This window comes from Denticeps clupeoides, chromosome 14 (genome assembly GCF_900700375.1).
Source record: "Denticeps clupeoides chromosome 14, fDenClu1.1, whole genome shotgun sequence".
In the NCBI taxonomy this organism is placed as follows: Eukaryota; Metazoa; Chordata; class Actinopteri; order Clupeiformes; family Denticipitidae; genus Denticeps; species Denticeps clupeoides.
In genome coordinates, this window is record NC_041720.1 from 7,301,029 (window position 1) to 7,327,016 (window position 25,988).

At 43.4% G+C, this 25,988-nt stretch overlaps 1 protein-coding gene across 2 annotated transcripts; it reads left to right on the forward strand.

The window, feature by feature from the left end:
• Window positions 1-408: 408 nt before the first annotated feature.
• Window positions 409-25,846, forward strand: igf2r (insulin-like growth factor 2 receptor). Of its 2 annotated transcripts, XM_028953330.1 has the most exons (48): window positions 409-633; window positions 984-1,123; window positions 3,868-3,986; window positions 4,362-4,460; window positions 4,645-4,777; window positions 4,875-4,986; window positions 5,494-5,596; window positions 5,859-6,018; window positions 6,340-6,529; window positions 7,743-7,846; window positions 7,985-8,149; window positions 8,225-8,371; window positions 8,461-8,610; window positions 8,817-8,954; window positions 9,260-9,410; window positions 9,493-9,673; window positions 10,786-10,901; window positions 11,139-11,286; window positions 11,652-11,831; window positions 12,163-12,264; window positions 12,401-12,502; window positions 12,732-12,906; window positions 13,460-13,633; window positions 14,078-14,221; window positions 14,748-14,926; window positions 15,105-15,192; window positions 15,285-15,491; window positions 15,699-15,829; window positions 16,023-16,126; window positions 16,264-16,394; window positions 16,744-16,940; window positions 17,444-17,570; window positions 17,682-17,813; window positions 17,985-18,244; window positions 18,352-18,564; window positions 18,649-18,798; window positions 18,916-19,074; window positions 19,233-19,422; window positions 19,847-19,999; window positions 20,506-20,740; window positions 21,326-21,459; window positions 22,108-22,228; window positions 22,618-22,764; window positions 22,847-23,031; window positions 23,196-23,382; window positions 23,569-23,724; window positions 23,801-23,870; window positions 23,961-25,846. In XM_028953330.1, exons 1-48 carry the CDS (start codon window positions 512-514, stop codon window positions 24,345-24,347), a joined length of 7,398 nt encoding a protein of 2,465 aa, XP_028809163.1. In that variant the 5' UTR covers window positions 409-511; the 3' UTR covers window positions 24,348-25,846. The 2 variants fall into 2 exon arrangements, with proteins under 2 accessions (XP_028809163.1, XP_028809164.1); XM_028953331.1 differs by lacking the exon at window positions 19,847-19,999.
• The last annotated feature ends 142 nt before the right edge of the window (window positions 25,847-25,988 follow it).

Genomic DNA, 25,988 nt, shown 5'->3' on the forward strand with positions numbered 1-25,988 from the left:
AAACGACTGCTTAACCACTGTACGTTCAAACGAACATAAAGCCTGTACGTACAGGTTTAATGTAAAATAATGATGTTTCCACGCCACTTCCGAAAATGTGACCATAATTTCGCGTTTGGTCTGATCTTCGCTTCCTTTGCTCTTGTAGTAAATTCTTCCCTACGCGTCAGGGTTAACGAGGCCTAATAATTATGACAACGTGGATGCGTTTATTACGGGTAGAATGCCGTTACTATTCATTTAATTTTTCACTAATAATAAAAATGACGCGAGGCTGAGTGTTTTGGGGCGCCGCTTTCCTTTTTCTTTTTTTTAATTTTTTTTTTTATAGCGTCTTGTGACGACTCGACAGCAGCCGTCAGCACCACGTGACCGCGCCGCTGTCATGTGATGCGCCCAGTTCCTGCTACGGCGCCAGGAGGAGGAGGAGGAGGACCGCCACCACCGCCACCGCCACCGCCGTAGTCGTATCATGTCGGACATGCTGTAATATTCCGTGCGGGAGCGGGACATGGGGTCGCTTTGTAGAAGTTGGCGGCCGGCGCCGGGCTGCCTGGCCGCGCTGCTGCTTGTCGTCGCGCTGCTCGGCGCCCGGGCTTCCGGCGGCAGCCTGTGGTACGAGGATCTGTGCAGGTACGTCGCCGCTGCCCCCGCATTTCTTCTTCTAATTCCTCTTCTCCATATCATTATTATTATTATTATTAGTAGTAGTAGTTCTATTTGTCAGTAAATACGCGTTTCTTCTTCAGTCCTACGGGTCGCATAAACGTGCCTCTTTATTTCGTTTCAGAAGCGGTTTCGTTTTTAACAATATTGTTAATATAACTATTCAATAATATTTGTTATGTCAGCATGTGTTTATGCTCCTATCAAACTGCCATTGGACGGAAGTTCAGCCCTGACAGCGGCCGCGGTTAAAACGAACGTTGTAGTTATGTTTGGAATACGTTTTTGATGAGTTGCGTTCCTCGCCATGCCCCCAGGTACAAATGGGAGGTTTTCGACAAGGACAGCGGGGTGAAATACGCGCTGAAGCTGTGCGACTCCTCGCCGGACACGGAGTGCGGGGCCGGGGTCGCTGTCTGCGCCCGGGAGCCAGCGGGTGAAGCGGCCCGCTCAGTGGGTGAGTTTCGGGAATAATGAGAAGAAAAATGGTTATTAGCAGCAGCTAATAACCATTCCTGCTGCATAACACATGTGCAGCAGTGTGGGTTGGGAGGCATTGTGGGTAAATGAGTTTTTTTTTTTTTTTACAGAATTGAATGCATCAAAATGCAAGGCGGTTTTATGCAATCACACAGAAGCCATTAGTTGCCTTGCTTGGCCATTCCCAGGCTCTCAAAAACACAGGAGCTTTATCTCCAACTGATCATGGAGGAAGGGCAATTACTTAGTTTTGCTTAATACAAAACAGTGACTTCCCCAGCTACTTTTAATATAGTTCGCTGACAAAAGTGTCATGCATTTGTGACTCACCAACACACAATGACCACATAGGTCCCATAAAATATAAAGTGAATAACATTTTTAATATTAGGTTTTTACATTTTTTTTAATTTTGTTTGGTGAGAATGGCGGAATGGCACGTTACGGTGAAGCTGTGTTTGATAACCTGGTCGTAAACGTGACCTTTGTCGCCCAGACACTTCTGATGCTGTGTCACTCGGTCAGCTGACTCCAGTCCGACCGAGCAAACAGGCTTTATGCAAAAGAGACGGGTAGGTTCGACATGAAGTAATAATATGCCGCTGCTTTCACCAGTGTGGAGACCACGGTCACTAACGCCATGAAAATGCCAGAGACCCAGCAGTTATTGGCCTTGCGTAACAGGAGTTGGAAGGATCCCATTGTGGGTCCGCTCTGTTGTTTTGTAATTTGTTTTAGTGGGTCAGCCTCGCAGCACTAGCACAAAGTCTTTTGTTTGTTGCTGAGGGAGAGTGATACAATTTTTTTACAGTTTTATTTTTCAGGCATTTCAGCTATGCTGCTATTAAGGTCAGTTTGAGGGCGTGGCCTGTTTACAATAGACATGCAGTGGGCATGCAGTGGTGTTGTACGACAAGCATTTTTGTGAGGATGCTCCCATCTTTTGCACTTAAACGGGGGCATTTGGGGCAATTTAAGGCGCATCAGATCATTGCGTCACCGGGTCATGTTCTATTCAAGTTGTTCCCCAGACGCCCAGACATTTGTTGGCAGGACTTGGGTGAAAAATCGCTTACTGCTAACCTTTGCTGACCATATACTGTAATATTTCAACCTCAGTGTAGTAAAAACAGCACTGACTCATTTATCATCTCAGTTGTGGCATTCCCTGGGAATGTTCAGACCAATGGTTCTCTTTCCATTTTCCATCATTTTAAATGGCATGCTATTTGTAACTTATGCTAAAACATATTTTGCTCCACTTACATTTGTTAGCCTTACGTGGACAGTTGCCACATAAATAAATCTAGATTATCAATAGTATAAAACAGTATCACAATTAGTTGAATAAATTTTTGTGGCTGCATGGCTTGATATTTTCAACAATATATTTTCTTATATTTTACCTATATTCTCCATATCTAAGTAAGTAAATTCTCTTTGTTACAACAACACAAAGTTCAGCTTTGCAGGGTTTGGAGTAGCACCTGCCTGGACGTTGTTAACTTCAGGTGTGGCCTAGTAAAGTGGGTTTAGCTGAGGCACAATTTCACCATCCATAGCTAATGTGGTGGGCGCTGCACATCTGTTAATGTTAAAGGTCTCTTATTATGAAAATGTTTGTTTGTGAGATTATGTAACATGAGTTCGAGTTCCCCTAGACTGTCTATGGTCCTGCAGTGGCTAGAAATGGTGACATGAATTAAGAGTGCTTTGGTCATTCTGCTTTGCTGTTCAGAGAGCGGCAGCTCAGTCGGTCTGATCTGGAATTTGTTTCCTTATGTCGTCATAAGGGGAAAGGTTACCTTCCCTTCTCATGCTTTGGGGGAAAAAAAAAAAAAAAAAAGAAACTCCACTGATCATCATGGCTTCCAAACGTGCAAGGCATTGTGGTTGATCGGGGACTGGATGTGAAAATGAGCACAAATGTTTTTTTTGTTCTTTCATGCGAGATGCTGTAGAAATAGTGGGTTAATGATTTTTTTTTTGTGAAAAACATTGTGGTTCCTGGCAGCCCTGCTCACTTGTTCTGTCGGTGAACTTTGTGCGCATCTTGCCGGCATGTGCGGTTATAAATGGCTTTTTTTGGGGGGCAGTGGTGGCCTAGTGGATAAAGAAACGGGTCCGTAATCAGAAGGTTTCCGGTTCGAATCCCGATCCGCCAAGGTAACACTGAGGTGCCACCGAGCAAAGCACTGTCCACACACACTGCTCCCCGGGCGCCTGTCATGGCTGCCCACTGCTCACTCAGGGTGATGGGTTAAATGCAGAGGACAAATTTCACTGTGTGCACCGTGTGCTGTGCTGCTGTGTATCACATGTGACAATCACTTCACTTGTGAATGGTGTTGTTTACGTAATTTCCACAAATGCCTGCTCACTTCCACAGGCCACTCTCCTCCTCGTCCCGCCTCCCTCCTCATTAGCATTTAAAGCTACAGACACTAAAAGTGCATCCTGTAAAAGTGGCTGAATTTCGGAAAGAGACTTCAGATACAATATTAGGGGACCACAAAGACCTACATGAAAGCTAAAAAGAAATTCATAATACGGGCCCTTTAATTTAAATAATATCATAATATGACGTCACGTGTGTGCCGGTATCATGTTTGATGGAAGCATGTTGGAGGGGTCAACAGTAAACTGCATGGCACCTGAAGTGTTGGTTACTAGCGGACGTTTCTGAAGACCTGTATTCTGTGTGTCTGTGTTCCCTTGCAGGCAGTCTGTCTCTGCAGAAGCTGTCTGCGAGCGTGGTGGACTTTAACACCACACTCCAGTGTGATGTCGGGAAGAGCCTCGTGCAAAGTAGCATCAGTTTCCAGTGTGGGAAGACCATGGTAAGTGTCACTGCCTGAAGACCCCCCTGTTTGGGGTGAAATGACTCAGTCATGTCCCTTTTGTCTCTGGAAAATAAGTAATGAATTTGTGCTGAACTAATGAAGGGTTTCCTGTTTTGTGGTTCCGCTGAATGGTCTCTGCATCGAGATCTGAAATTGAAACTTGGTAGGATGTTTTTGAAGTAATTTTTTTTCCACGTGCTGAATCAGGGGTATGAAGTGTTATCTGACGCAGCTGAACAAACAGTTTATTTGAGCTGGCGGGTCGACTCCATCTTGCTCTGCCACCTACCAAACCAGCTGAGGAGCTTCAACCAGTTTGTTGTGTTTCCATTTTGCTCATTAATTTTTTATTTTATTTTATTTTACTTTAAGGGAACCCCTGAGCTGGTCACCGTGTCAGAGTGCACTCACTACTTTGAGTGGAGAAGTTACGTGGCCTGCAAGAAGGATAAGTTCAAGCCTCATAAGGAGGTGCGAGTATGACCATTTCGTCACTGAGTTTGTGAAACGTCCGTGGTTTTGGACTGACTAATCTTCACCACAGACATGGAGTCTGTTGGTTCATTACTTTGTTCCCTTTTTTATTTTAAGCAGTCTGAGCTTTTACTGCAGGTATATCATATCACAATTTTCGACCTTATTGTGTTGTGTACAGGTTCCATGTTATGTGTTTGATTCAGACGGGAGGAAACATGATCTCAGTCCTCTCATCAAACTCACCGATGGCTATTTGGTTGATGACTCTGATGATGATGTCGACTTCTATATTAATTTATGCCGTAGCTTAAGTGAGTTTTTAAAATTTTATTTATTTATTTATTTATTTATTGGATGTAATTTAAAAAGTATGCAATGGTTTTATGTTGTTTTAATTCCTCTCTTCAGACCGACCTCAGAGCGCCTGTCCTGAGGGTTCGGCAGCGTGTCTGACGACTAGTAAGGGTTCTTTCAACATGGGCTTTCCTAGCAGCCCCCCGGAACTTGTCTCTCGTGACAGGTATGGTGAAACATACACACTACATGTTGCAGGGTTTTTATCTGCTAATGAATTTCTGGACCACCTGCAGTAGCATGCAGTTTTTGGCAATTATCTAGTCCTGAATCTTATTTTTCAAGTGATTACAGTATAATTACATACAGACACAGATATGGGTTGATTTAACATTTTCCAATTATGTTTACATGGGAGACCAGGTCCATGCAAATGTTTTACGGTTGGATTAAATACAAATATAAATTCCACGAAATGGTTCTCATTTGGATTTATGCTGTGTTATGATATTATATGTGGATATTTGGATGCAACCAGGTACACAGGCTTGTTATTTTAGCTACCGTGGCGATTCTTCCACATCATCTGGTAGAGCCTTCAGTCTCCGAGTGACTTCCGACAGCTGCCCTTTTGCTGACCACATTGGCTTGATATTTTCCGGCGACCTGTCAATATATTGAGCTTTGGGCCTCTCTCGTTCTCGCTCACTTTGCCCTCTTATCCTCCTCCCAGATTACAGCTGCGCTACGAAGGAGTCACAGACATCCCGGAATTCTGCAGCGGACACAGTCCCGCTGTCACAATCACTCTCATCTGTCCCTCACGCAGACAGTCGGTAAGAGCATCACCAACCCCAGCATCATTTTCATCAAAGTTGGCATGAATTTTTCATTTCCGGTCCCGTACATTACTGTCGCATAGATATCATTTTGTACAATATTTATTTTAATGCATGAGAATAATCTGTCAAGCACAAAGAAATACAAAGGGATCCTTATCATTCGGGAATTTTCTCTCACACTTCCCTCAATCTGTGTCCTCAGAATTGAAATATTTGCTGCAATTTTGTTCCTCGTTATTTATTCCTCATTCTTCAGGGCAGCAGCCCAAAAATGACTGCCAAGACCAACTGCAGGTACGAGGTGCAGTGGGTGACGGAGTACGCCTGCCACCGCGACTACGTGGAGAGTCACACCTGCAAGCTGACCAGCGAGCAGCACGACATTTCCATCGACCTCACACACCTCGCCCTCGCCAGTGAGTCAGAGGTTTTAGTCTACAAATAGAAATATCGACAGATTGTGCTTCCTTTGAAACCTTTCATAATTTTTATGTTATTTTTTCCTCCTCCTGAACCAAATTAATCTCCCAGTGAGCATTTGGGGAAAGTGAGTGAGCGGGTGCTTATGTGCTTGTTACTTTTGAGCGAAAAGTGAATACATTTCAGGAACTTCCTGTTCCTATTACTGTTGCATCACGGCCCAGAGGATCCTGACTATTGTTTCCTGCTGCACAGCTGATACACAGGAACGCTTTGTGTCTGCGATCAGGGTCATGAACTGTGTCTTCTCTTTTCAGGTGGAGACCATCCATACTACGCAGAGAGCACTGATGGCCAGGACACCTACGTGTACTACCTGAACGTGTGTGGTGACGTCCCTGTGGCGGACTGCAGTGATGAACAGGGTCACGTGGCAGCATGTCAAGTGAAGCAGAAGGGAAGCAGCTTTAAAAAGATTGCAGGGAGGAATGTGAACCAAACTCTGAGGTGCCTCTTTTTTCCTTATGTCATATAAATGTGTGTGAATTATTGTTTAATACATTGCAATTGAGGCATGAATCCTCAATTAGAGGAATTCGTATCTCACGTATCTTAGCGAACTTAGGTGGTTAAAGAGAAGCAAATCTTTCATAATTACTTTGATTTAAATGGTAACCCCTGTCCTAAAATCTGATTGGCTGAGCCATGTACAGAGCAATTGAAAATGTCTGCATGTGTATATTTATGTACATTTTATGGATAATTTGGGTCTACTTTTTGCTGAAGGACCAATAAATTGGGTAATGTGTCAAACTCTGTTTGAGGTGGCAAGATGGTAGTAGCGTAGTGGGTTACACCCACACCTATGAAGCAGAACACCCAGGTTCAAACCCCACTTACAAGGACACTTAGGGTGTACTCACACTAGGCAGTTTGAACCGTGCCCGAGTGCGTTTGACCGCCAATGCATGGTTCATTTTGACTAGAGTGAGAGCTCTGAACAGTGTTCGTTTAGCCATACCTGACTCGCTTAGAAGAGGTGTGCCAGAGCATGGTTCAGCTGGACCCTGGTGTGGTTCGCTTCGCCCTGCGGCAGAGGTGCAATGTTTGTGGGAAATTTGGGCTGATGAGAGCATACCAGAGCATACCCTGATATATTTAGCAAAATCTGGGATTATCTTCACCGTGGCTACCAGTTGCTCTGCATACGGCCATCTTGACAAATGCCGTAAATGCTAAGCTCAATTCTCTCCACTAACCAAACGACTCGAAAGTAACCAGAGCGATGGACTCATTTGCGTTCAGCGAGAACACCGCTCTTTCTGATTGTTCAGTATTTATCAGACGCCCTTATCCAGAGCGACTTACAATCAGTAGTTACAGGGACAGTCCCCCCCTGGAGCAATTTGGGGTTAAGTGTCTTGCTCAGGGACACAATGGTAGTAAGTGGGATTTGAACCTGGGTCTTCTGGTTCATAGGCGAGTGTGTTACCCACTAGGCTACTACCACACTGTTTGTCCTGAAACTGTCAAATAATGACGTAAGCGGCCTGCACTCACACCCAGGGGGGGAGTGGAGAGGGGGGACGGGGACAATCCTAGTCTGGCTGGGTTTACGGCAACCATCCCTTAACCCTGTCCCTGTAACTACTGTTCGTAAGCCAATCTGGATAAGGACGTCTAGTAAATGTAAATGAGGTGTGCCCTCTTTGGGCTACAGGTATTCTGATGGTGACCTCACACTGATCTACCCTGGTGGAAGCAAGTGCAGTTCTGGTTTCCAGCGCATGACCATCATCAATTTTGAATGCAACGAAACTGCAGGTGAGTCGACTTGTAGGACTATTTTTTTTGAACCATTAATTAATATATATATATATTTAATGTCTTGACTAGGCTTAAACAAAAACAGCCCAAACCTTTCCTAGTATAGGATCTTTGCCCTTTTTCCCTGCCTGGCAGAAAACGATGGAAAGGGCCACCCGGTGTTCACTGGCGAGACCGACTGTACATATTACTTTGACTGGCAAACAGCCTTCGCCTGCGTCAAAGAGAAAGAAGATCTGCTGTGCAGGGTGACAGATGGCAAAAAACGCTATGACCTCTCACCTTTGACCAGATTCTCAGGTAAGGATAACATTGGGTGGATTGTGATCCGATCCTGAAGTTGTTAGATCTGACATATATACGCTTTTCATTCAGAATCCGACAGTCTGGAGAACTGGGAGGCGGTGGACGGTAACGCACCCGAGTACGACAGGATGCGATTTTACCTCAACGTGTGTCACAAAGTCCTCCAGCATGGGGCAGCGAGTGGGTGTCCTGAGGAGGCTGGCATATGTGCAGTGGGTAAGATGAGAACAGATGTAGAGTGGCGTATTTTGTCAAATGTTTATAGATTGAAACATTTTTTTTTTTAATTTCTGGGTGTGCTGTAGGGAAAGATCAACAGCAAGTCAGCCTGGGAAAATTCCTGTCCTCACCCCAGATAACTGGAGGAACCAACGTCCGTCTCACCTACACGGACGGAGACGTCTGCAGGCCGAACATGAGGATTAAAACGATCATCATTCTCAAATGCAAGCCTGGTAAACAACACATGTCATGTACATATTTTGAAATAAGTGGCTTTTTTTTTTTTTTATCACCATACATGATGATAAATGATGATGTATGATGTAGGCTACAAAAAGCTGTTCTGTTATGTAGTCTTTCTTGAGCATCTGTTGATTTCAATTTTTTTAGACTAACAGTAGCAGTTCAGAATATTCTGTAACTTTCTATTGACTCACAGGAGACATGGAGAGCCCTCCTGTGTTCCGCGCTAAATCCAGCGACGGATGCATCTACGAGTTTGAGTGGTATACCTCTGCAGCATGCGTCCTCTCCAAGACCGAGGGCGACGACTGCAAGGTGGCGGACCCTCAGGCAGGTGGGTCATGTAAAAGTTGTAAAGCCTTTCTAGGCCAAAAAAGTCTACATGTAGCACACTTTTGTTTTAGAGCATGTTAACTAAAAAACACTTTTGTTTTCAGGATGATATGAAGTATTATACATAAGTAATGGTTGAGGTCTCTCTTTTGTCACTGTTTTGCTGTAAATTTGCTTAAATGACTCTCCAGGCATCATTTATGTTAATGCAACACAAAGACGAACATCATAAGTTTTGTGTCCTGCATTAGAGACAAAAAGACGTCAGTGGCAACTCCCCATCCAAAACTGTTTTTTGGGTTTCAGGTTTCTCTTTTGATTTGTCCCCACTGAGGAAGGCTGATGGCGGCAGCTACAACATGTCCACTGACCTGTATGATTTCTTCATCAACATTTGTGGGGACTTAAACAAAGACCCCTGTCCAACTAATGCAGGGGCCTGTCAGGTGGATAAAAGGCAAGTCAGCATGTCGATTTAACGTCTAGTGAATCGATGACTGGGATTTGGATAATTAAATTTTCCTGTTCATGCTGTTCAGCACTCCTCCAAAATCCTGGAGCCTGGGCCAGTATAACTCCAAGCTTTCCTACTACGACGGCATGATCCAGCTCGCCTACAGAAACGGCTCGACCTACAACAACGCACAGCACACCCAGCGCTCCGCACTCATCTCCTTCCTCTGCGACCGTGAGGCTGGAGCGGGTCAGCCGGAGTTTCAGGTACGAGCTTCAGCCATCTGAGCTCACCACTGCCAAAGACACACGACTATGCAACCCAGTGCATTGGTGGCATAGCTGGTAAGGAAGTGGACTGAGTTCAAATCCTGTACTGTCACTGAGCAAGGTACCGTCCCCACACACTACTGTGAAAGCGCTTTAATCATTCTTGAGCAAAACAAGCTTTTACGGTAAGAAAGTAAATTGATAATTCCTGCACTGGTGGTTTGGGGTAAATGTAAACTATGATATCGAATTTTCTCAGAGTTGTTGAAAGCTATATGATATTAACTTGGTTATGCCTTAGGCGTACAGAAGTGCATTTTGTCTAAAAATTACAAAATGGAATAAATAGTCAAAATATGGGTAAACTTTTTAGTGTGTATCTTGTTCTAGAATAATTTCTTCTATGTACACTACCAGTCAAAAGTTGTGGACTCACATACTCATTTTCACTCTTGGCTTCTCACAACCAGCTAAAGTTATTGTGGTGGAATTTCTTCCTAGACCAATAAAGGAGAAGGACTCCAAGATGTCTTTATGGTTTAATAGTAGAAGCCTAAAAGCAATAGCGAATCCCCAGAGGCCCAAGAGTGCACCGTGGACTCTGCGATCTGCCCTTTTCTCTTTTTTCAACTGTGTTTTTATCAGTAGTGCACCCTCAGGGTTACACACACACACACACACGCATTTCTTAATCTGAGCTCCGCTTAGATCATGCCACCCTGTCTCTTGTTCCTGCACAGAACATTCAAGTGTGTGTTTTGATACAAGCATTTCACAGTGCACATTCTTCAGTGAACACTTTCTTATCATTCACTCGCATTTCATGAAGTGGCTTTTGATGACAATAGTGAACAAAACAGTCATGAAGGTAAAAAAAAAACAGGAAAAAACAATTCATCAACTATACTGCTTTCTCCTCATACAAAAATCCTAAATATGTTTCTTGCATTGGATTCTTTAAAATAGTTCCATCTTAGTCTCTTTAATCGCCACAGAGTATAGTAAGTGTGTCCAAACTTTTGACTGGTGGAGGGTGTGTTCTGTGCTGGTTCTCAACGTGACTTACACTGTGGGGAGATTTACTCACTGTGTTACTGTCACCTACACAGCTTGAGGATGAGAACACCTACAACTTCAGGTGGTACACTTCCTACGCCTGTCCAGAGAGACCACAGGAGTGTGTGGTAACAGACCCAGCCACGCTCCAACAGTATGACCTATCCAGGTAAAACAATCTTTGTGTAATGTAGTCTTGCTGGTCATAAATCATTAGTAAAAGTGTTGATTGCAGATTTCAAAGGTGCAGAATCCTGTGTGTGTCTATATATATATATATATATATATAGACACACACACACACACACCCTATACCCTTATAGGATATAGATTTTTGTAAAAAAAAAAAAATCTTTGCTTCAGTGTCAACCTGACCTTTGAAAACTCTGCACTTCATTTCCTGCAGCTTGTCCAGAAGCGATAGGAACTGGGAGACAATGGACCTGTCTAACCTCAACAACCGCAGGAAGTACTACATCAACGTGTGCCGCCCGCTTAAGCCTGTGCCAGGCTGTGGCCGCACAGCGTCTGTCTGCGAAACTAAATATGAGCTGGTGAGATTGTGAAATAGTCATTGCTAAAAATATCACTCATTATTTTGTTCATATATCGTTCACCATTTGTAAATTTCCCACTTGTGGGACGAAAGGATTATTTTGTCTCATAACACAGTTCCAACCTGGCTCAGAGGAATCCAGGAAATTACAACATCTCAACATAATGCCAATATCATTCCTCCTCATTATAGTTGTTAATGTGTTAATGGTCATGACTGCTCAGTCATAGATGCAATTATACAAAACTGTTAAAGTGTAAATTGTGGTATAATACTTTTGGTGTTGTGGTGGGGCTTCACTGCACATGCAGTGCTGGTCATAGTCACCCTTTGACGTGGTTGTTTACCCCGTTGTTTCTGCAGGGAGCTACTCCTACTGAAAGGGTGTCGGTCAGCAATATGGGCGTGGCATTGAAAGGTCCAGTTGTCCAGGAGATGAACCACTTGCTTCTGGAGTACACGAATGGCGCGGCCTGCGAGTCAGATGGCGTGATGACCACCTACACCACCCGCATCCACCTGACCTGCGCTAAAGGGGCTCTGGTGTGAAAATAATTCACTTTCAAGACTCATAAACTTGGAAATCAGTTCATCATAAAAGCAACTCAACCGGCTGTTGTCTTCAGTTGGTATTAGATTTATCTAATAAATAAATTTTGATTAAAGTGATAATCTGGTGGAGAATTGCAGTCCATATAGTACATGTTGGGTGCTTTTCAGTGACCAGGGAAATCCAGTAACCGTTTGATTCCAGATTTAGCTTTTCTCTAGACAGACATTTAGTGCTAATCTGTGTCTTTTGTAAAGAATGTCATATATTTGTCAATAATGTGGGAAGCTTTTTTTTTTTTTTTTTTTTAAACTGCATCTGCAGTCATCAGGCCCGAGGTTCTTCTTCAACCAGAACTGCATGGTGAACTTCATGTGGTACACCGAGGCTGCCTGTGCCATCTCAACTGCCACGGACACCAGCGGGGTATGTTAATATTTTTTTAAAAATTGTAGATGTTTTAGAAAGTTTTTTTTTTTTTTAAGTAAATTATGCAGATTTTCTTTTTCTTTTCAAATAAAATGCTGATGTAGGGTTGAACTTGTCTGTTCTTTTGTGATAGATGTGCACAGTGAAGGATCCCAATACAGGGTTTGAGTTCAAATTGCATCAGTTGTCCAAACCGTCTGGCTACACAACCACAGGAAATGGCAAGACTTTTTTGGTAAGGTTCATCTGGTCATCAACATTCTTTTGTTTTTGTTCCAATTGTTCTGATGCTATAGGACTGTGCATGAATTAAGTAAAATAAAAAATGCGTGCTGGGTTGTGGACAGTGAAGCTTATGCAGCAGATTGTTACATCAACATTGAAACCAATCTTGGGAGAACTGCACAGTGAATGTCTGTCTTGACTTTGTCTGTCGTTCACCAGTCATTTATTGTCGTCCTCAGCTAAACATCTGTGCACCGGTAGTAGGGTGTGGTAGCGATGAGAGCAGTTCTGTTGCTGGCTGTGAGCTGGAGGACGGGAAGCCTGTGAGTCCGGTGGGGGTGGAGAAAACTCTGGAGCTCAGTACAGATGGCCAGCTGACACTCACGTACAAAGGGGAGCTAGACAAGCCCACAGGTGAAATACAGACGTCCTCTGTTGCCTTAACATTTACTAGAACATTGATGCTGGGGGGTATGTGTTAAAGGGCTGGCAAAGTAGTCTCACTGTACAATGGGGTGGTCAAGATATACCTGGAATGAGAAGGCTAAAGTTGCTGCAAATGTGTAGTGTCAATATAATTTATATAAATTAGGAATAATAGTGGTCCTAAATGTAATCCAGAATTACCAGCATTATAAATTCCTGCTGCCTTTTCTCTGTAATTTGTATACCTGTTGCTTAAGGTTTAAGCAAGAAATACTTGTGTAGGACTACACAAAAAGCCTTCTCGAGATCTTCGTAATCACTTCAGAGGCCATGTTTTGGCCTTGTTGTTCACCTGAATGTGTTTCAACTGAGACTGGATAATTTCAAATGATGTTAAGATCACTTACCCTACATGTATTCATTTAGGGATGTTTTACAGGTTGAATTTGATGATTTTATAGATCTAGGAATGTGAATAATGTGTATATTTGTTTCTGATTCCCTCCAAAGCCGCTCACTAAAATGGATTTTTCTGCCACAGGAACACGAGACACCTTCACCATAAGCTTTGTTTGTGACCACGATGCCACAACCGGATCTCTGAAACTTGTCAAGGAGGAAATGAGCTCATCCACTCATGTCACTCACGACGCCTTCTTCGAGTTCATCACATCCCTGGCCTGTGCCCCTGCGCCGGTGGACTGCCAAGCCACCGGTCAGACCTGTTAACCAAAATTTGCGTTTATTATCTAACCCTGTCGTTATTAATTAATTCAAACATTTTACCAAATCTTTTAAAGAAGTGGCCAGAATGACATACTTTCTATGGCCTATGCTTTTAAATGCTGCACTGGGGAAAATATGTATTCTTTGTGTGTATGAACAGGTGTCTGCCAGTGAAATGGTGATCGTAATCTTAATATAACAGTTTTCCTTTTGCTTTGGGATCTTGGGATTGCATTTTCCTTCATTCTGGTGCATAATGTCTACACCTGCAGTTGTGATGAATGGGCTGCAACAGTTTCAGCACCGTATCCTCTGCAGTGTAGGCAAAATATTGTGCCTCACTTTTACAAAAAATTGACAGTTGACCTTTTTCGTATTGTCCATTGCTCTCTATTTGCGAGACCATAAAAATGCTCCTCTGTTTTCACGGTAGATCCCGAGGGTAAACAGTACGACCTCAGTGACCTCAGTCTGGACAACAGCCACTACATGCCCATTGACACATCTGCAGAAGCCCAGTCTCAGAGGTTCTTCATCAACGTGTGCAAACCCCTGCCGTACATTGAGGGCTGCCCGGGTGAGTGTGGAAATGTGTTGGTCCAGTAGGTGCAGTAAAGTCGGAAAAACAGCTCCCCACAGAGCCAGTGACCCTGTAAATCTGCTGTTTTGTTCCTTTGAAGGCACAGGGCAACAGCCATGTAAAGGAAGCTAGCCAAGGCATGAATAAAGTCAGTACTGCACAAGCTTCAGACTGGCTGATTCCTGGACAATTATTGGTTTCCTTGCAACTAGCATTTTATAAAAGCATATAAGTCAACATGCACAGTATTTTAACACCTGCCTTTAATGTACACTCACCTCTTAGGGGCCGTGGTGGCCTAGCAGGTAAGGAAACAGACCCGTAATTAGAAAGTTGCGGTTTCGAATGCCCACTGCTCACCAAGGGTGATGGGTTAAATGCAACCACATTTCGTGTGTGCATCGTAATGACAATCACTTCTCTTCACTTAGAAAACACAACTAGACAGTTTCTGGTGTACTAGATGATCTTTGAAGTTGCATACTTCGAGTGATATTGTGTGTGATGTCCCTTTGTCTTCCAGCTGGAGCCCTGGGTGCGTGTGCAGTGATTAATGGCGTCGGGGTGAATCTGGGCTACGTTCAGTCAAGTCCGCAGGCTGCGTCTGATGGCTCTATCGCCATTGTCTACCAAAATGGAGACAAGTGTAGCGATAAAGGCCGGTACTCTGCTCGCATCATGTTCCAGTGCGATATCAAGCCTGTGAGTGTCAGCCTCTGGAATCCCTTAAATTATGGTTTCATGACTGTTAAAAAAATGACTTTAATACTGCATTAGTTAAATAGCAAGACTTTATAGATTTATATTGTACTTGCACATACTACAGCAGGGGGCACTATTTCACTTTTTTCTTTTTTTTTTTTTTCCCCCATTAAAAAAGGGATCTCCCATGTTTGACCACAAGGACGGCTGTGAGTATGTCTTCATCTGGCGAACACCCAAAGCCTGTCCTATTCAGAGAATACAAGGTAATGTGAGAACAGCTCAGAGTTCTGTGGCATAACCAGTAAATCCCTGCGGCACTGGAAGTCCCAACACGTGTTTGTGTTGCTCTGCCCAGGTAACAACTGTAAAGTGCAGGATCCCAGGAGCGGGCACGTTTTTGACCTGACCTCGCTCTCCGGGCAAGACTACTCGGTTAAGAGCGGCCAGTATGACTACCAGTTTTCCGTCTGCGGGCCTCTCAAGGCGGGTGTCTGCACACATAAAGATGATGGTCTCGAGGTGGCATCCTGTCAAGTGGAGGGTTCGACACATAGAATAGCGGGTAAGCGTGACTTAAGTGCTTTCGATTCTAATCAGTGCAACTGACCTGGACTTTAACCAAGTAATGCTAAACAAGGTGAAGGCCCTAGTGGGAACTAGTGATCTTAACCTAATGCATCAGATATGTCTTAATTATACTGTATCAGTGTAATTTGTCAATATCCACTGGCCATTAGACATTAAATCAATCCTGACCTAATCATTACAGGACTGGCTTCTCAGACGCTCACTTACGAGAATGGCCTCCTCATGATCAACTACACCAACGGCGAGACGTGTCACAAGTACTACAAGAGGTCCACCGTGATCCTGTTCTCCTGCAGTCAGTCTCAGAACCCTGTGCGTATCAACTGAGCGTCACTGAGTCAGGCCCTGAGTCATGTCTTGAAACAATAGGAGCCGTTTATCCATCCAAAAGAAATGTTCTGAGAGGTTTCATGATCTCTAGACTTATGAAACCAAAGCCAACCTTTATGTGTATACCTGGCTTTTGTTTTAAAATCACATTAAAAGTGATCTCCTTTTCTTTCAGGGTACACCAGAATTTATCAGGGAAACTGCTAATTGTACCTACCTGTTTGAGTGGCACACCCCTCTTGCCTGTCTCCCCTTTGAACCGCTGGTCTGTTCCTACAAGTAAGTCATTCTGACATGTTCCACTGGTCTGTTCCTACAGTCAGAGCATTTACTCTCAATAGCCTGGTATTTACGCTTATTTTTCCCCTCTAATGGGACCTGTTTTTTTTTTTTTTTTTTTTTTCCCCCCCACATAGCGATGGCAATGGGAGCTCATATGACCTGTCTTCTCTGGCCCTGCCACGCAGCAGCTGGAGGGTGGTGTCCCAGCACCAGCCAGATCAAAGCTACTACATTAATGTGTGCCGGTCTCTGTTTCCTCAGGATGGTGAGTTACAGTGCACTTTTGTGTATTGTCATTTTACTTAAATTAATCTTTAGTCACTTATAATTTACGATTATAATACATTATTAAATGTATAAAAAATAAAAGAAACATTTTTATTGTCCAGTTATTGAAATTTATATTAAAATGTCATCATTCAGAATTGCTCTTCCACATTTTTTAAAGCAGTGTTATGAATAACTCATTACATTTAAAATGCTCTGTGTTTTTATAATGAATAACATAATCCCTCAGACAGTAAACGAACATGTTACTGTGAGTCCTACAAGCGCAGTTATCTCTGTACGTACAAAACTGAGAGTGGCATGTAAAACGATATTCCACGCCTCAGACTCCTGGACGTGCTCCTCCTCCTCCGCGGCCTGTCTGAAGATTGGTAACACGTACGTTGGCCTTGGGCAGGCCAGGTCAGAGCCCCAGTTGGAAAAAAATGTTCTAGTCCTGCGCTACACCAACGGTGACAAGTGTCCTGATGGCCAAAGGAACAAAACTACTATCATACGTTTCAAATGTGATGCGAAGAAAGAGGTATGTGTGACATCCTTTTTGCCATTTATTCTTTTCTAGTTTAATTTCAGGCCTCTAATTACAGGGGCAATGAAGCCTTCCAAGAATACCTCCCATCTGAGGACACATGACACTCAGTGTATTATTGCAATTATGCCACATCCTACCTCTTAATATTTATTTATGTGATTAAATAGACTTTTCTCAGGTTTCAGCAGATTTTTCTGTGATTTCGAGTTCCTTTAGAATTCAGTATGAATTTTTTTTTATTGTTTTAAGGATCTGCAGTTCACTGTGGTTACAAAGTAAATTCCTAAAATTACAAAGCTCTGACATCAGAGAATGTATAAATGACTGTATTGTGTTACCTTGCATTAACGTAAAGTGCTACGTTGACCTGGCTCACTACATACAGGTGTCTTCATGACTTGATAAGACCTCTGGCTCCGTGTCTCCTTGCCTGGGATTATTTGCTTTATATCTGGTGACTCAGGGGTTTGCCATGTTTGTGGTTGTCATTACAGGAATCCCAGCCCGCCTTCATCTCAGCGCTGGAGGACTGTGCTTACACGTTCCAGTGGACCACAGCTGCTGCCTGTCCTCTGAAGACCACACAGCAAGACAACTGCAAAGTAACCAACCCGGTCACCGGTGAGCAGAAGCGTGTCACCCTTCATTCTCGACTGGGAGCACTTGGAAGTCAGCCATTTGTCTTCATCTTATTATTATTATTAAATACATTGTTATAAACCTTGTCCCCAGGCCACCAGTTTGACCTCAGTACCCTTAACAAAGAGAACGGATACATGGTCTACGACAATGTGGACAGCACTAAGATGTTCAGGCTCAATGTGTGTGGTGAAATCAAAAATGCAGGATGCATCGATGGAGCAGGTGAGCATCCTGCTCTTGCTAGTGTGTCTATAAATCCACAAATTTTACACTGAATGTATTAAAGGCCATTTTAATGCTAATCCCAAATACTCTGTGGTATTGGAAGTAGCGTTTCAGAGAGATATTTCATAACTGGATATAATAAAATATAGATTTGTGTGTTTTACATAGCGGTTTGCATCAAAGACCGTCAGACTGCGGTGAATGGAGGCAAATCCACCAGTAAGCTGTCGTACCTGGACCAGGTGGTGAAGCTCAGCTACGAGGACGGGGATGTGTGCCCGGCCAATCGCGACGTCCGACACAAGAGCATCATCAGCTTTGTTTGCAAGGAAGGGGCAAGCAGTGGCCTTCCTGTCCTGGTTGACACAGACCGGGAAACTTGCACTCACTACTTCTCCTGGCACACCTCACTAGTGTGTGAAAAGCAGGTAACTTCAGCTTTTGTTTTTATTAATTAACACTGAGTAAGCGAAACGTATATGTTGAGCATCAGAAGTGTTTGACTTCTTTGGTCCGGCGTGCTTCACTCATGCAGATAAGCTGCTTTGTGTGGAACGATACCAAACTGATTGACCTGAAGTCTCTGGTCCACGCCACCGGCTCCTACACCGCCACGGACAATGACATGGACAAAGATAAATCCCCCGATTTCTACATCAATATCTGCCAGCCCCTCAATCCCATCCCGGGTGTAACATGTCCACCAGGGGCAGCAGTGTGCATGGACCCTGACGACGGCCCACCTATAGTGAGTCATTCAGGGTTTTGCTTAACAAAAACGTATTTTGCCTATTTTGTAGAACGCTTAGATGTATTATTGTTTAACGTGCAGGACATCGGGCGGATCACCTCACCTCCGTATTACAGCAGTGAGCGAGACGAGGTGGAGATCACATTCAACAGCAGCACGACCTGCGATGTGGACCAGTCGCAAAACTACTCCTCCAGAATAATCTTCAGCTGCCAGAGGGGGGTGGATCTGGTGAGCGAGTACATTTATTATTATTTTTTTCCTGTGATTTGGGGATTTCAGGTATTTGGCTTTAGTTTTCATCACATAATCAGTAACAAGTTTTTCCCGACTTATGCACGTCTGCAGGGTTCACCTCAAATGATCAGGAAGCAGAGGTGTGTGTACGTGTTTGAGTGGGCCACGCCGGTGGTCTGTCCTGATGTGGTGACCACTGACGGATGCTCCATCACTGTCTCCCAGTTGCAGTACACTTTCAACCTGTCAGTTCTCACAGGGGAGGTGCTGGTATGTCTGTTTTGTTTGATCTTTTTTTTTTTTTTTTTTTTCCTTGTCTAGCTTGTAAATATAAGATTTATATATTGGCCTGTATGGTTGCAAATGAATGTAACATTATAGAAAATCAAATTAGCAACGCCAAGCACTGACTGAGCATTTGGCTCCAGGTACCAGCCAACTCTGGACCCTACAAAATCAATGTGTGCGGCACCCTGCCAGAATGTAATGGGGCCGTATGCCAGCAGAAGTCTGGATCGTCTGTGTCCTTTGGCAACAGCAAGGCGGTCAGCCTGGACTACATAATGGATGACCAGAGCATCACCATGTCCTATGGTTTAGGGGACAAGTGTCCAACAGGTTAGTCCACACTATGGAAAGAGAGAAGGTTTTTCATTGCCATATATACACCACCAGTTTCACTTTCTCAGTTTCCCATGATTCTTATCCTTTGGACTCGCCTCTCTTTACCTTCAGGATTGCTTCGCACACTTTGTCATCATCCTAAGCAGCTTCATAATTATTATTAACATGAGTGAAGGCAAAGCTGCCAACAAGTGGTTGACATAGGAAGTCATTCATAAACCAGTAGGTGTGTAAGAACATTCGGCTTCTAATGCCAGAGTTGCAGGTGAGGGTAGGATAAAGGGGTTTCTGGATGTTGTCCCTGTAAAATTGTACATGTCTGCATGGGTGCAGGGTCATACCAGTGTCAGTGTAACCCTTTAAATGATGAAAAATGATGTAAGAATGATTTTGAGATGTTGTCCCCCCTCTACTATAGTCACAGATACGGGGGAGCTGTGCGTCTTTCCCTTCACGTACATGAATAAGACATACACGGAGTGCACAACCTCAGTCAGTAATCATGGAAGGTCATGGTGTGCCACCACCAGCAATTACAACAAAGACAGGAAAATGGGTTTCTGTCACACTGGTAAGACTTGTCCTGAGGGTATTTTGCATTCTGCTTTATGGGGTCGTCTCACCTCTTCTGATTCTTGCTTCTTCATTGCTTTACCTTTTCCACGGCACTGTTGCGAGTTTCCAGATTGGAACCATAATATGTGGTTAGAATTGAACCTGTCACAGGTTCAAGCCCCACTTACTACCCTTGTGTCCCTAAGCAAGACTCTTAACCCTGAGTGTCTCTAGGGGGCTGTCCCTGTAATAAGGGTGTCTGATAAATGATGTAAATGTAAAAACGTGAGCTGGTTTTCGCTGGATCCCAAGTTGCAATACAGCCGCACCAGTGCAGTGGTAAAGTGGGATATGAATCTAATGGGAAATTGAATGGGCCTTACTGACCAGTCCTTTAAAGGCATTGAGCAACAACCAGATATGGTTGCCTAGCAACACATCAGCCAATGTCACATGAACATCATATGTGAAGGGCTGTCTGAAATAGCCATGCTAAGCCATGCAACTCGCTGCTGTTGACAGTGGAGGCGAAGCGACAGTCCAAAATCATCTTCACCTGTGACCAGTCTGCGGGCCGCGGCCGCCCCCAGGTGGAGGTCGAAGAGCAGGGATGCTCCACCACCTTCCAGTGGCGCACCAGCGCTGCCTGCACCCCCCGGAAGATGGAGTGCAGACTGGTGAGGGATCACAAAACCTATGACATGCGCACCCTGTCTTCTCTGACCAGCCCCTGGAAGTTCAGCCACGGAAGTGACTCGTGAGTACCTGTCTGCCTGTCTCAGTCTGAATCAGTCTCAGTAGCGCAATTAATCAAACTCCTTACCTCAGTTAAGATTAATGTAGTAAAATAAATTCACTGGCAATGTTCTACAGTAAACATGCTGTGTATATCAAATCTAGTTACGGTCATTGGCCCTATTTATATAATGTTTTTAATTTAGTACATGTTTTTTAATTTAACACATGCCGTGAAAGCACATTAAAATAAGGGGATTTTTAAAAAATCTCTTTGTGCCTCTCCTTTGAAGAGTCTCCTCTCCTAAGAGTTGTTATGCTCGGCATCATCTCTATTAAATCAGTGACTCATGTGCTCTTGCCCAGTAAGGAATGTTTTTTTTCATCTTTTTATTTTTTTGGACCATCTGAGTGTGGGAGCTTTTGGCAAGTCCCAACTCATCTATTTCTCTTCCATCTGACAACAATCCTTTGACACCGAGAACTATCGAGATCTATGCCGTAAATGAAAGGAATTTACTGGGGGGACAACCTCGTTTCGTGTTTGGTTTGGATAACTTCTCTTATGTCTTTATGTAGTCTCACATGTTACTACTGTGTTACGCAGGTACTATGTGAACCTGTGCCAGGGCATTCATGGCGGCCTTATGGACTGTCCTGAGAGTGCTGCCATTTGCCGCAGGAGTAAAGGGAAAACCCAGGTCCTGGGCCTTATACACACACAGAGTATGGCTTTAACTGGTGAGACGATTTCTATATGCCTTCCACCAGTAGCTGTTGTAGAACATTTTTACTTTATATGAAGTATTTTTGGGAAGTTTTTGCAAAAATTCTGGTATAGGTTTGAAAATGTGGCTTTTCCAAAAATGTGGGATTTTTTGTGGGATTTGATGCAATTGCAAAAAATTAGGACTCCCTACACAGAACACCAGTGTACAGTCACATGACTGTCTCAATTATCTTTAGAAAGGTTTTGTTCATAACCTTAATAAGATAAGACAGGATGGACGTGCTATTTCGTTTTAACCAGTAAGATATAAGAAGCTCTGAAGCTTTTTTTTTTTTGTTTGTTTGTTTTTTTTTTTTTTAGGAATACAAATTTCCCTACAATAAATTCTAAGCAAAATGCATGAAGGTTTTCCACAAAGCAGGATCATCTGGTAAAACCATGAATAGCCAATTGGATTGAAAGTTTTCAATAAGCTTACGTTATATTGTTACCTTATCTGCATACTGCATCACGCAAGGTACCTGTACAAAATGATCCGGGTTTATAGTATCTATGTAATTAATGTGCATTATGGTTTTAATGTTCATGTATAATAGACCTGTCATTTTGTATAAGTTATATGTATACTGGGAGTATAGATTTTTTTTTATTTGTTGCAGGGGATGGAAAGGTTCAAGTGAATTACTCCATGGGGGAGGTGGTGTGCGGGAATAAACTGAACGCAAAAACCATCATAACCCTTTCATGTGGAAAAGTCATTGGACATCCTAAACTCCAGCGGTGAGTCTGGTGTAGTGGGGGGTGTTTTCCAGGAAAATAAACCGTATACACGCGGTGAACTTTGAGGTTTCCACTACTTTTGAATAGTTAATCTTTCCTCAGAGATAAGAATGCACAAAAATAAAATACCCTTATCATGAACCTGCATTATGAGCAGGTCTGAGCTGAGTGAAGAATTCCTATTAAGGTTTAACAAAAAGAGCCCACAACTGACTGTCCTTCCTGTGAACGTTCCTGTGAAACATTAATCTTTAACTTGTCTTCTAAGTTTGTTCCTCTTCATGTCTGCTATTGAAATGCCATTATGCATTCTTATTGAAACACAATAATTCATTGTTACCTGTGTGACCTTGTGTGTGTGTGTGTGTGTGTGTGTGTGTGGGACACAGAGAGGACTTGACGACGTGTGAGTTCTGGCTGACATGGGAGACTCGGGCTGCCTGCACCGTCCAGCAGTATGAGGTAGAGATGTTGAACGGCACTATCAAAAGACCAGACACTGGATCAAGCTTCAGCCTAGGGGCTCTCTACTTCAGGTACAGCAACGCTATTTTGTGAAAGCTTTATATGTGCATCGACGGTTGCTGTCGTGTATTAATGGCATTTTCCCTATTCCAGACTCCATAAGGCCACAGGAGACATCAGGTCAAATGGAGACCGTTATGTCTATCACATCCAGCTGTCTGGTATCACCAACAGCTCTGAGGCCAGCTGCCAGGGTGCCAGGATCTGCCAGGTGAAGATCAATGCCGATTTCCAGAGGAAGATTGGCTCAGCTGGTCAGGCCAAGTACTACATCAAAGGTGAGGTGTCAATCGCTCACTTTAGACCAGGGTTGTTCACCTTTACACTAGCTAGGAGTCAGCTGTGAAAGACTCTGAGATCAATCGGAATCAATAATTTTGGTTTTGTATCTGAGCTCTACAGCCTATAGCCTTTGAGGGCATCATTCTGGTTCATCTTTTAGGTGACATGCTCGATGTCCAGGTTCCGTCTGACTCCAAATGTGGGAAGGACAAGTCCAAGACTGTGTCCTCCTCAATCCAGTTCCACTGCAACCCAGACGTAGGGGACGGCATCCCAGAATTCATGCTGGAGTCGGACGGATGCGAGTATCTGTTTGTCTGGCACACGGCCAGAGTGTGTGAGCTGTCGTGAGTGCACTTAAAATCGTCTTCAGTTGAATATTGCCGTTATTCAACCAATTTCTTTCCATTACTATAATTTTTCACATTTTTACTTTTGAATTTATCATGTTTGATTATTATAGATAATAATAATTAATTTATCTTTTAGTACTTTGTAGTTGTTGAGGCTGATTGGCATTTTTGCTTTGTCAGGTATATCTCCACAGAGGAGGACAAGGAGTCAGATGACACAGACGCAGCGGCCAGTTTGTCTGGGAGGAGCCAAGCTCTGGGGGCGGTGCTTAGCCTCTTGCTTGTTGTTTTGACTGTTTGCCTTCTCGTCCTGCTGCTGCACAAGCGGGAGAGGAGGTACAAAACAAACACACACGTTCACAATGCTAACTTTTAAAGCTCAAAATCCTGAAACGAAATTTTGATTTTCTAGGGACTTGGTGATTCAGAAAGTTACAGGTTGCTGTAGAAGGGCAAATCCCGTGTCCTACAAGTACTCCAAGGTATAGACACACACACACACACACACACACACACACACACACACACACACACACACATGTTTGCAGTTGTTTACATATTTCACTCTGCAGGTAAACACGGACGAGAATGGCTGCGAGGATGAGATGGAGTGGCTGATGGAGGAGACGGAGTCTCCCGGCAGAGATGCGCACCGCGGTGAGAACGGTCACATCACCACCAAGCCGGTAAGCGCCGACGCGCTGCGCTCCTTCTCCCTGGACGAGCAGGACAGCGAGGACGAGGTGCTGACTGTGCCAGGGGTCCGCATTCACACTGCCCGCCCTGCGGCCTCCGCCCCCCGACACAGACCGGCCCTTCTGCAGGCGGAGAGCGACGAGGACCTCGTGGGCCTGTTGGAGGAGCAGGACAGACGGAGCAGACCCAAGCCCCATGACCGGCCACACAGGGGCCGAGTAGATCAGGCAGATGACAGTGATGAAGACCTTCTCAAAGTGTGAGGGGGACCCGGTTCATCCCTCTGAACTCTTACTGAATGTCCCCTCGATCCTTCTCAGAAGTCCCACACTGATTTACAAGTTAGGTTTTTTTTTTTTTTAAGGGAATTATTTATCCGTTTGCTGTTCGCAATGGTTTAAATAAAGAAAACAGCAAATTTTGTCAACTGAGAGGAATAGATGCCTTTTCTGATGGAAAGCTTTTTTCATCAGTTTTTTCTTCAAAATATTTATATAGAGAGAGTTAATTTAATGTGTGAAGACCATGTTGTGTGCATCCATCCAGTATGTTTTTTCTTTTTGTCCTTTTTAATTACTGTGATCCTTTTCCGGAGAACTGACTCTACACTTCCTGATGGAAGTCTCCTATTTCTATACGTTGTGATGTCAATTGGGAATTTCTGGGATCGTGGTACGACAATTAAAAATATATATTTCTGCATATCCAAGGTCACTTTGGCGCATGGGGCCTTTAATAAAATTTCCAAATTGATTTAGTTGTTCCCAGGTTTCTGCTAGTGACTTTTTTTTATTTTATTTTTTTTTTTTATATCACAGCCATAACTTCCATTTTTTTTCAGGGAAGGGAAGTCCTCTGTATTGCTTCAGCTCTCATTTAAACCAAAAAGTGCATGAGCTGTTTCTCATTAAAGCCTGATCAGCAGTGTAACTGAAAGGCGCTTTGTGCCATGAATATCATGGTTCTGCTTTACATTTGCAAAACCTGTATGTTGTTTGTGTGTATTGTTTCTGTTTTTTTTTTGCGCTAAATTTATTACAATCACGTTGTGATGAAGGTGTTTTGTTGTTTTTATTATTATTTTCTGTGCGAAAATAACACTCAATGAGTTCCAAAATGTAAGCACATATAAATCGCTGAATGAATGATTAAAAAATGAAATTGGTTCACTCCTCTGGTACGTTTTGCCTTAGTTTTCAGTATGAAGTTGTCTGGTGTTCTGTTATGCTCACATATTCTATGCTCTTTATTAAATGGCACTTGTCATGAATTGGCCACACCGATTAACCTGTTAAAGGTTCACTGTCTTTACTTTTTTTTTTTTTTTCGTAGCCCATCCATTACTTTTTGTTTCTTTTATTGTGGTGAACATTTTTCCTTCTGCAGTACACATCAAATAATACCCTTTCAGCCAAGAGTGTGGCATGTGTTAGACCTGTCAGTATATTTATAATAAAACTGCGAAGCACGTGGGTGAACATTGAGTGAACATTGCGGTGGTCTTTACTTGCAGGACTTCAGCGTGTTTATTTATTTTTATTATTTTTTTTTATTTTGCAGTAAAGAAAGTGTTCGTGGCTTTTGCACATGTTGCCAGACTTGTCTGTCCTGTTAAAGAGGGGAAACTGTCTGCCACCGCTGTACCCACCCCAGGTCACACCTCTCCGAACGCCTGTCATTAAACCCTCCGGGAGGGGTCAGAACCTCTGCGATGTGTCGTGTTGTAAAGAGGCTCTGGCTCTTCCTGGATTTCTCTGGAAAACTGGCTGAGTGTCTTTTTGTCTTGTTTACGTGTTTTGAAGCGTTAAGACGTTGCATTATTTCAATAAAATAATAATCGTAATTTGCATAATGTTTATATATATATATACTTTGATCGTTGTTTTTAGTGGTTTTAATTGCTT

Bases quoted from the DNA above. Each gene is read 5' to 3' on its own strand.
- igf2r (XM_028953330.1), top strand. From the start codon at position 512: ATGGGGTCGCTTTGTAGAAGTTGGCGGCCGGCGCCGGGCTGCCTGGCC. The intron at 20,741-21,325 runs GTGAGTACCTGT...TGTGTTACGCAG, and splicing joins TTCAGCCACGGAAGTGACTC to GTACTATGTGAACCTGTGCC. The intron at 23,725-23,800 runs GTACAAAACAAA...TTGATTTTCTAG, and splicing joins CTGCACAAGCGGGAGAGGAG to GGACTTGGTGATTCAGAAAG.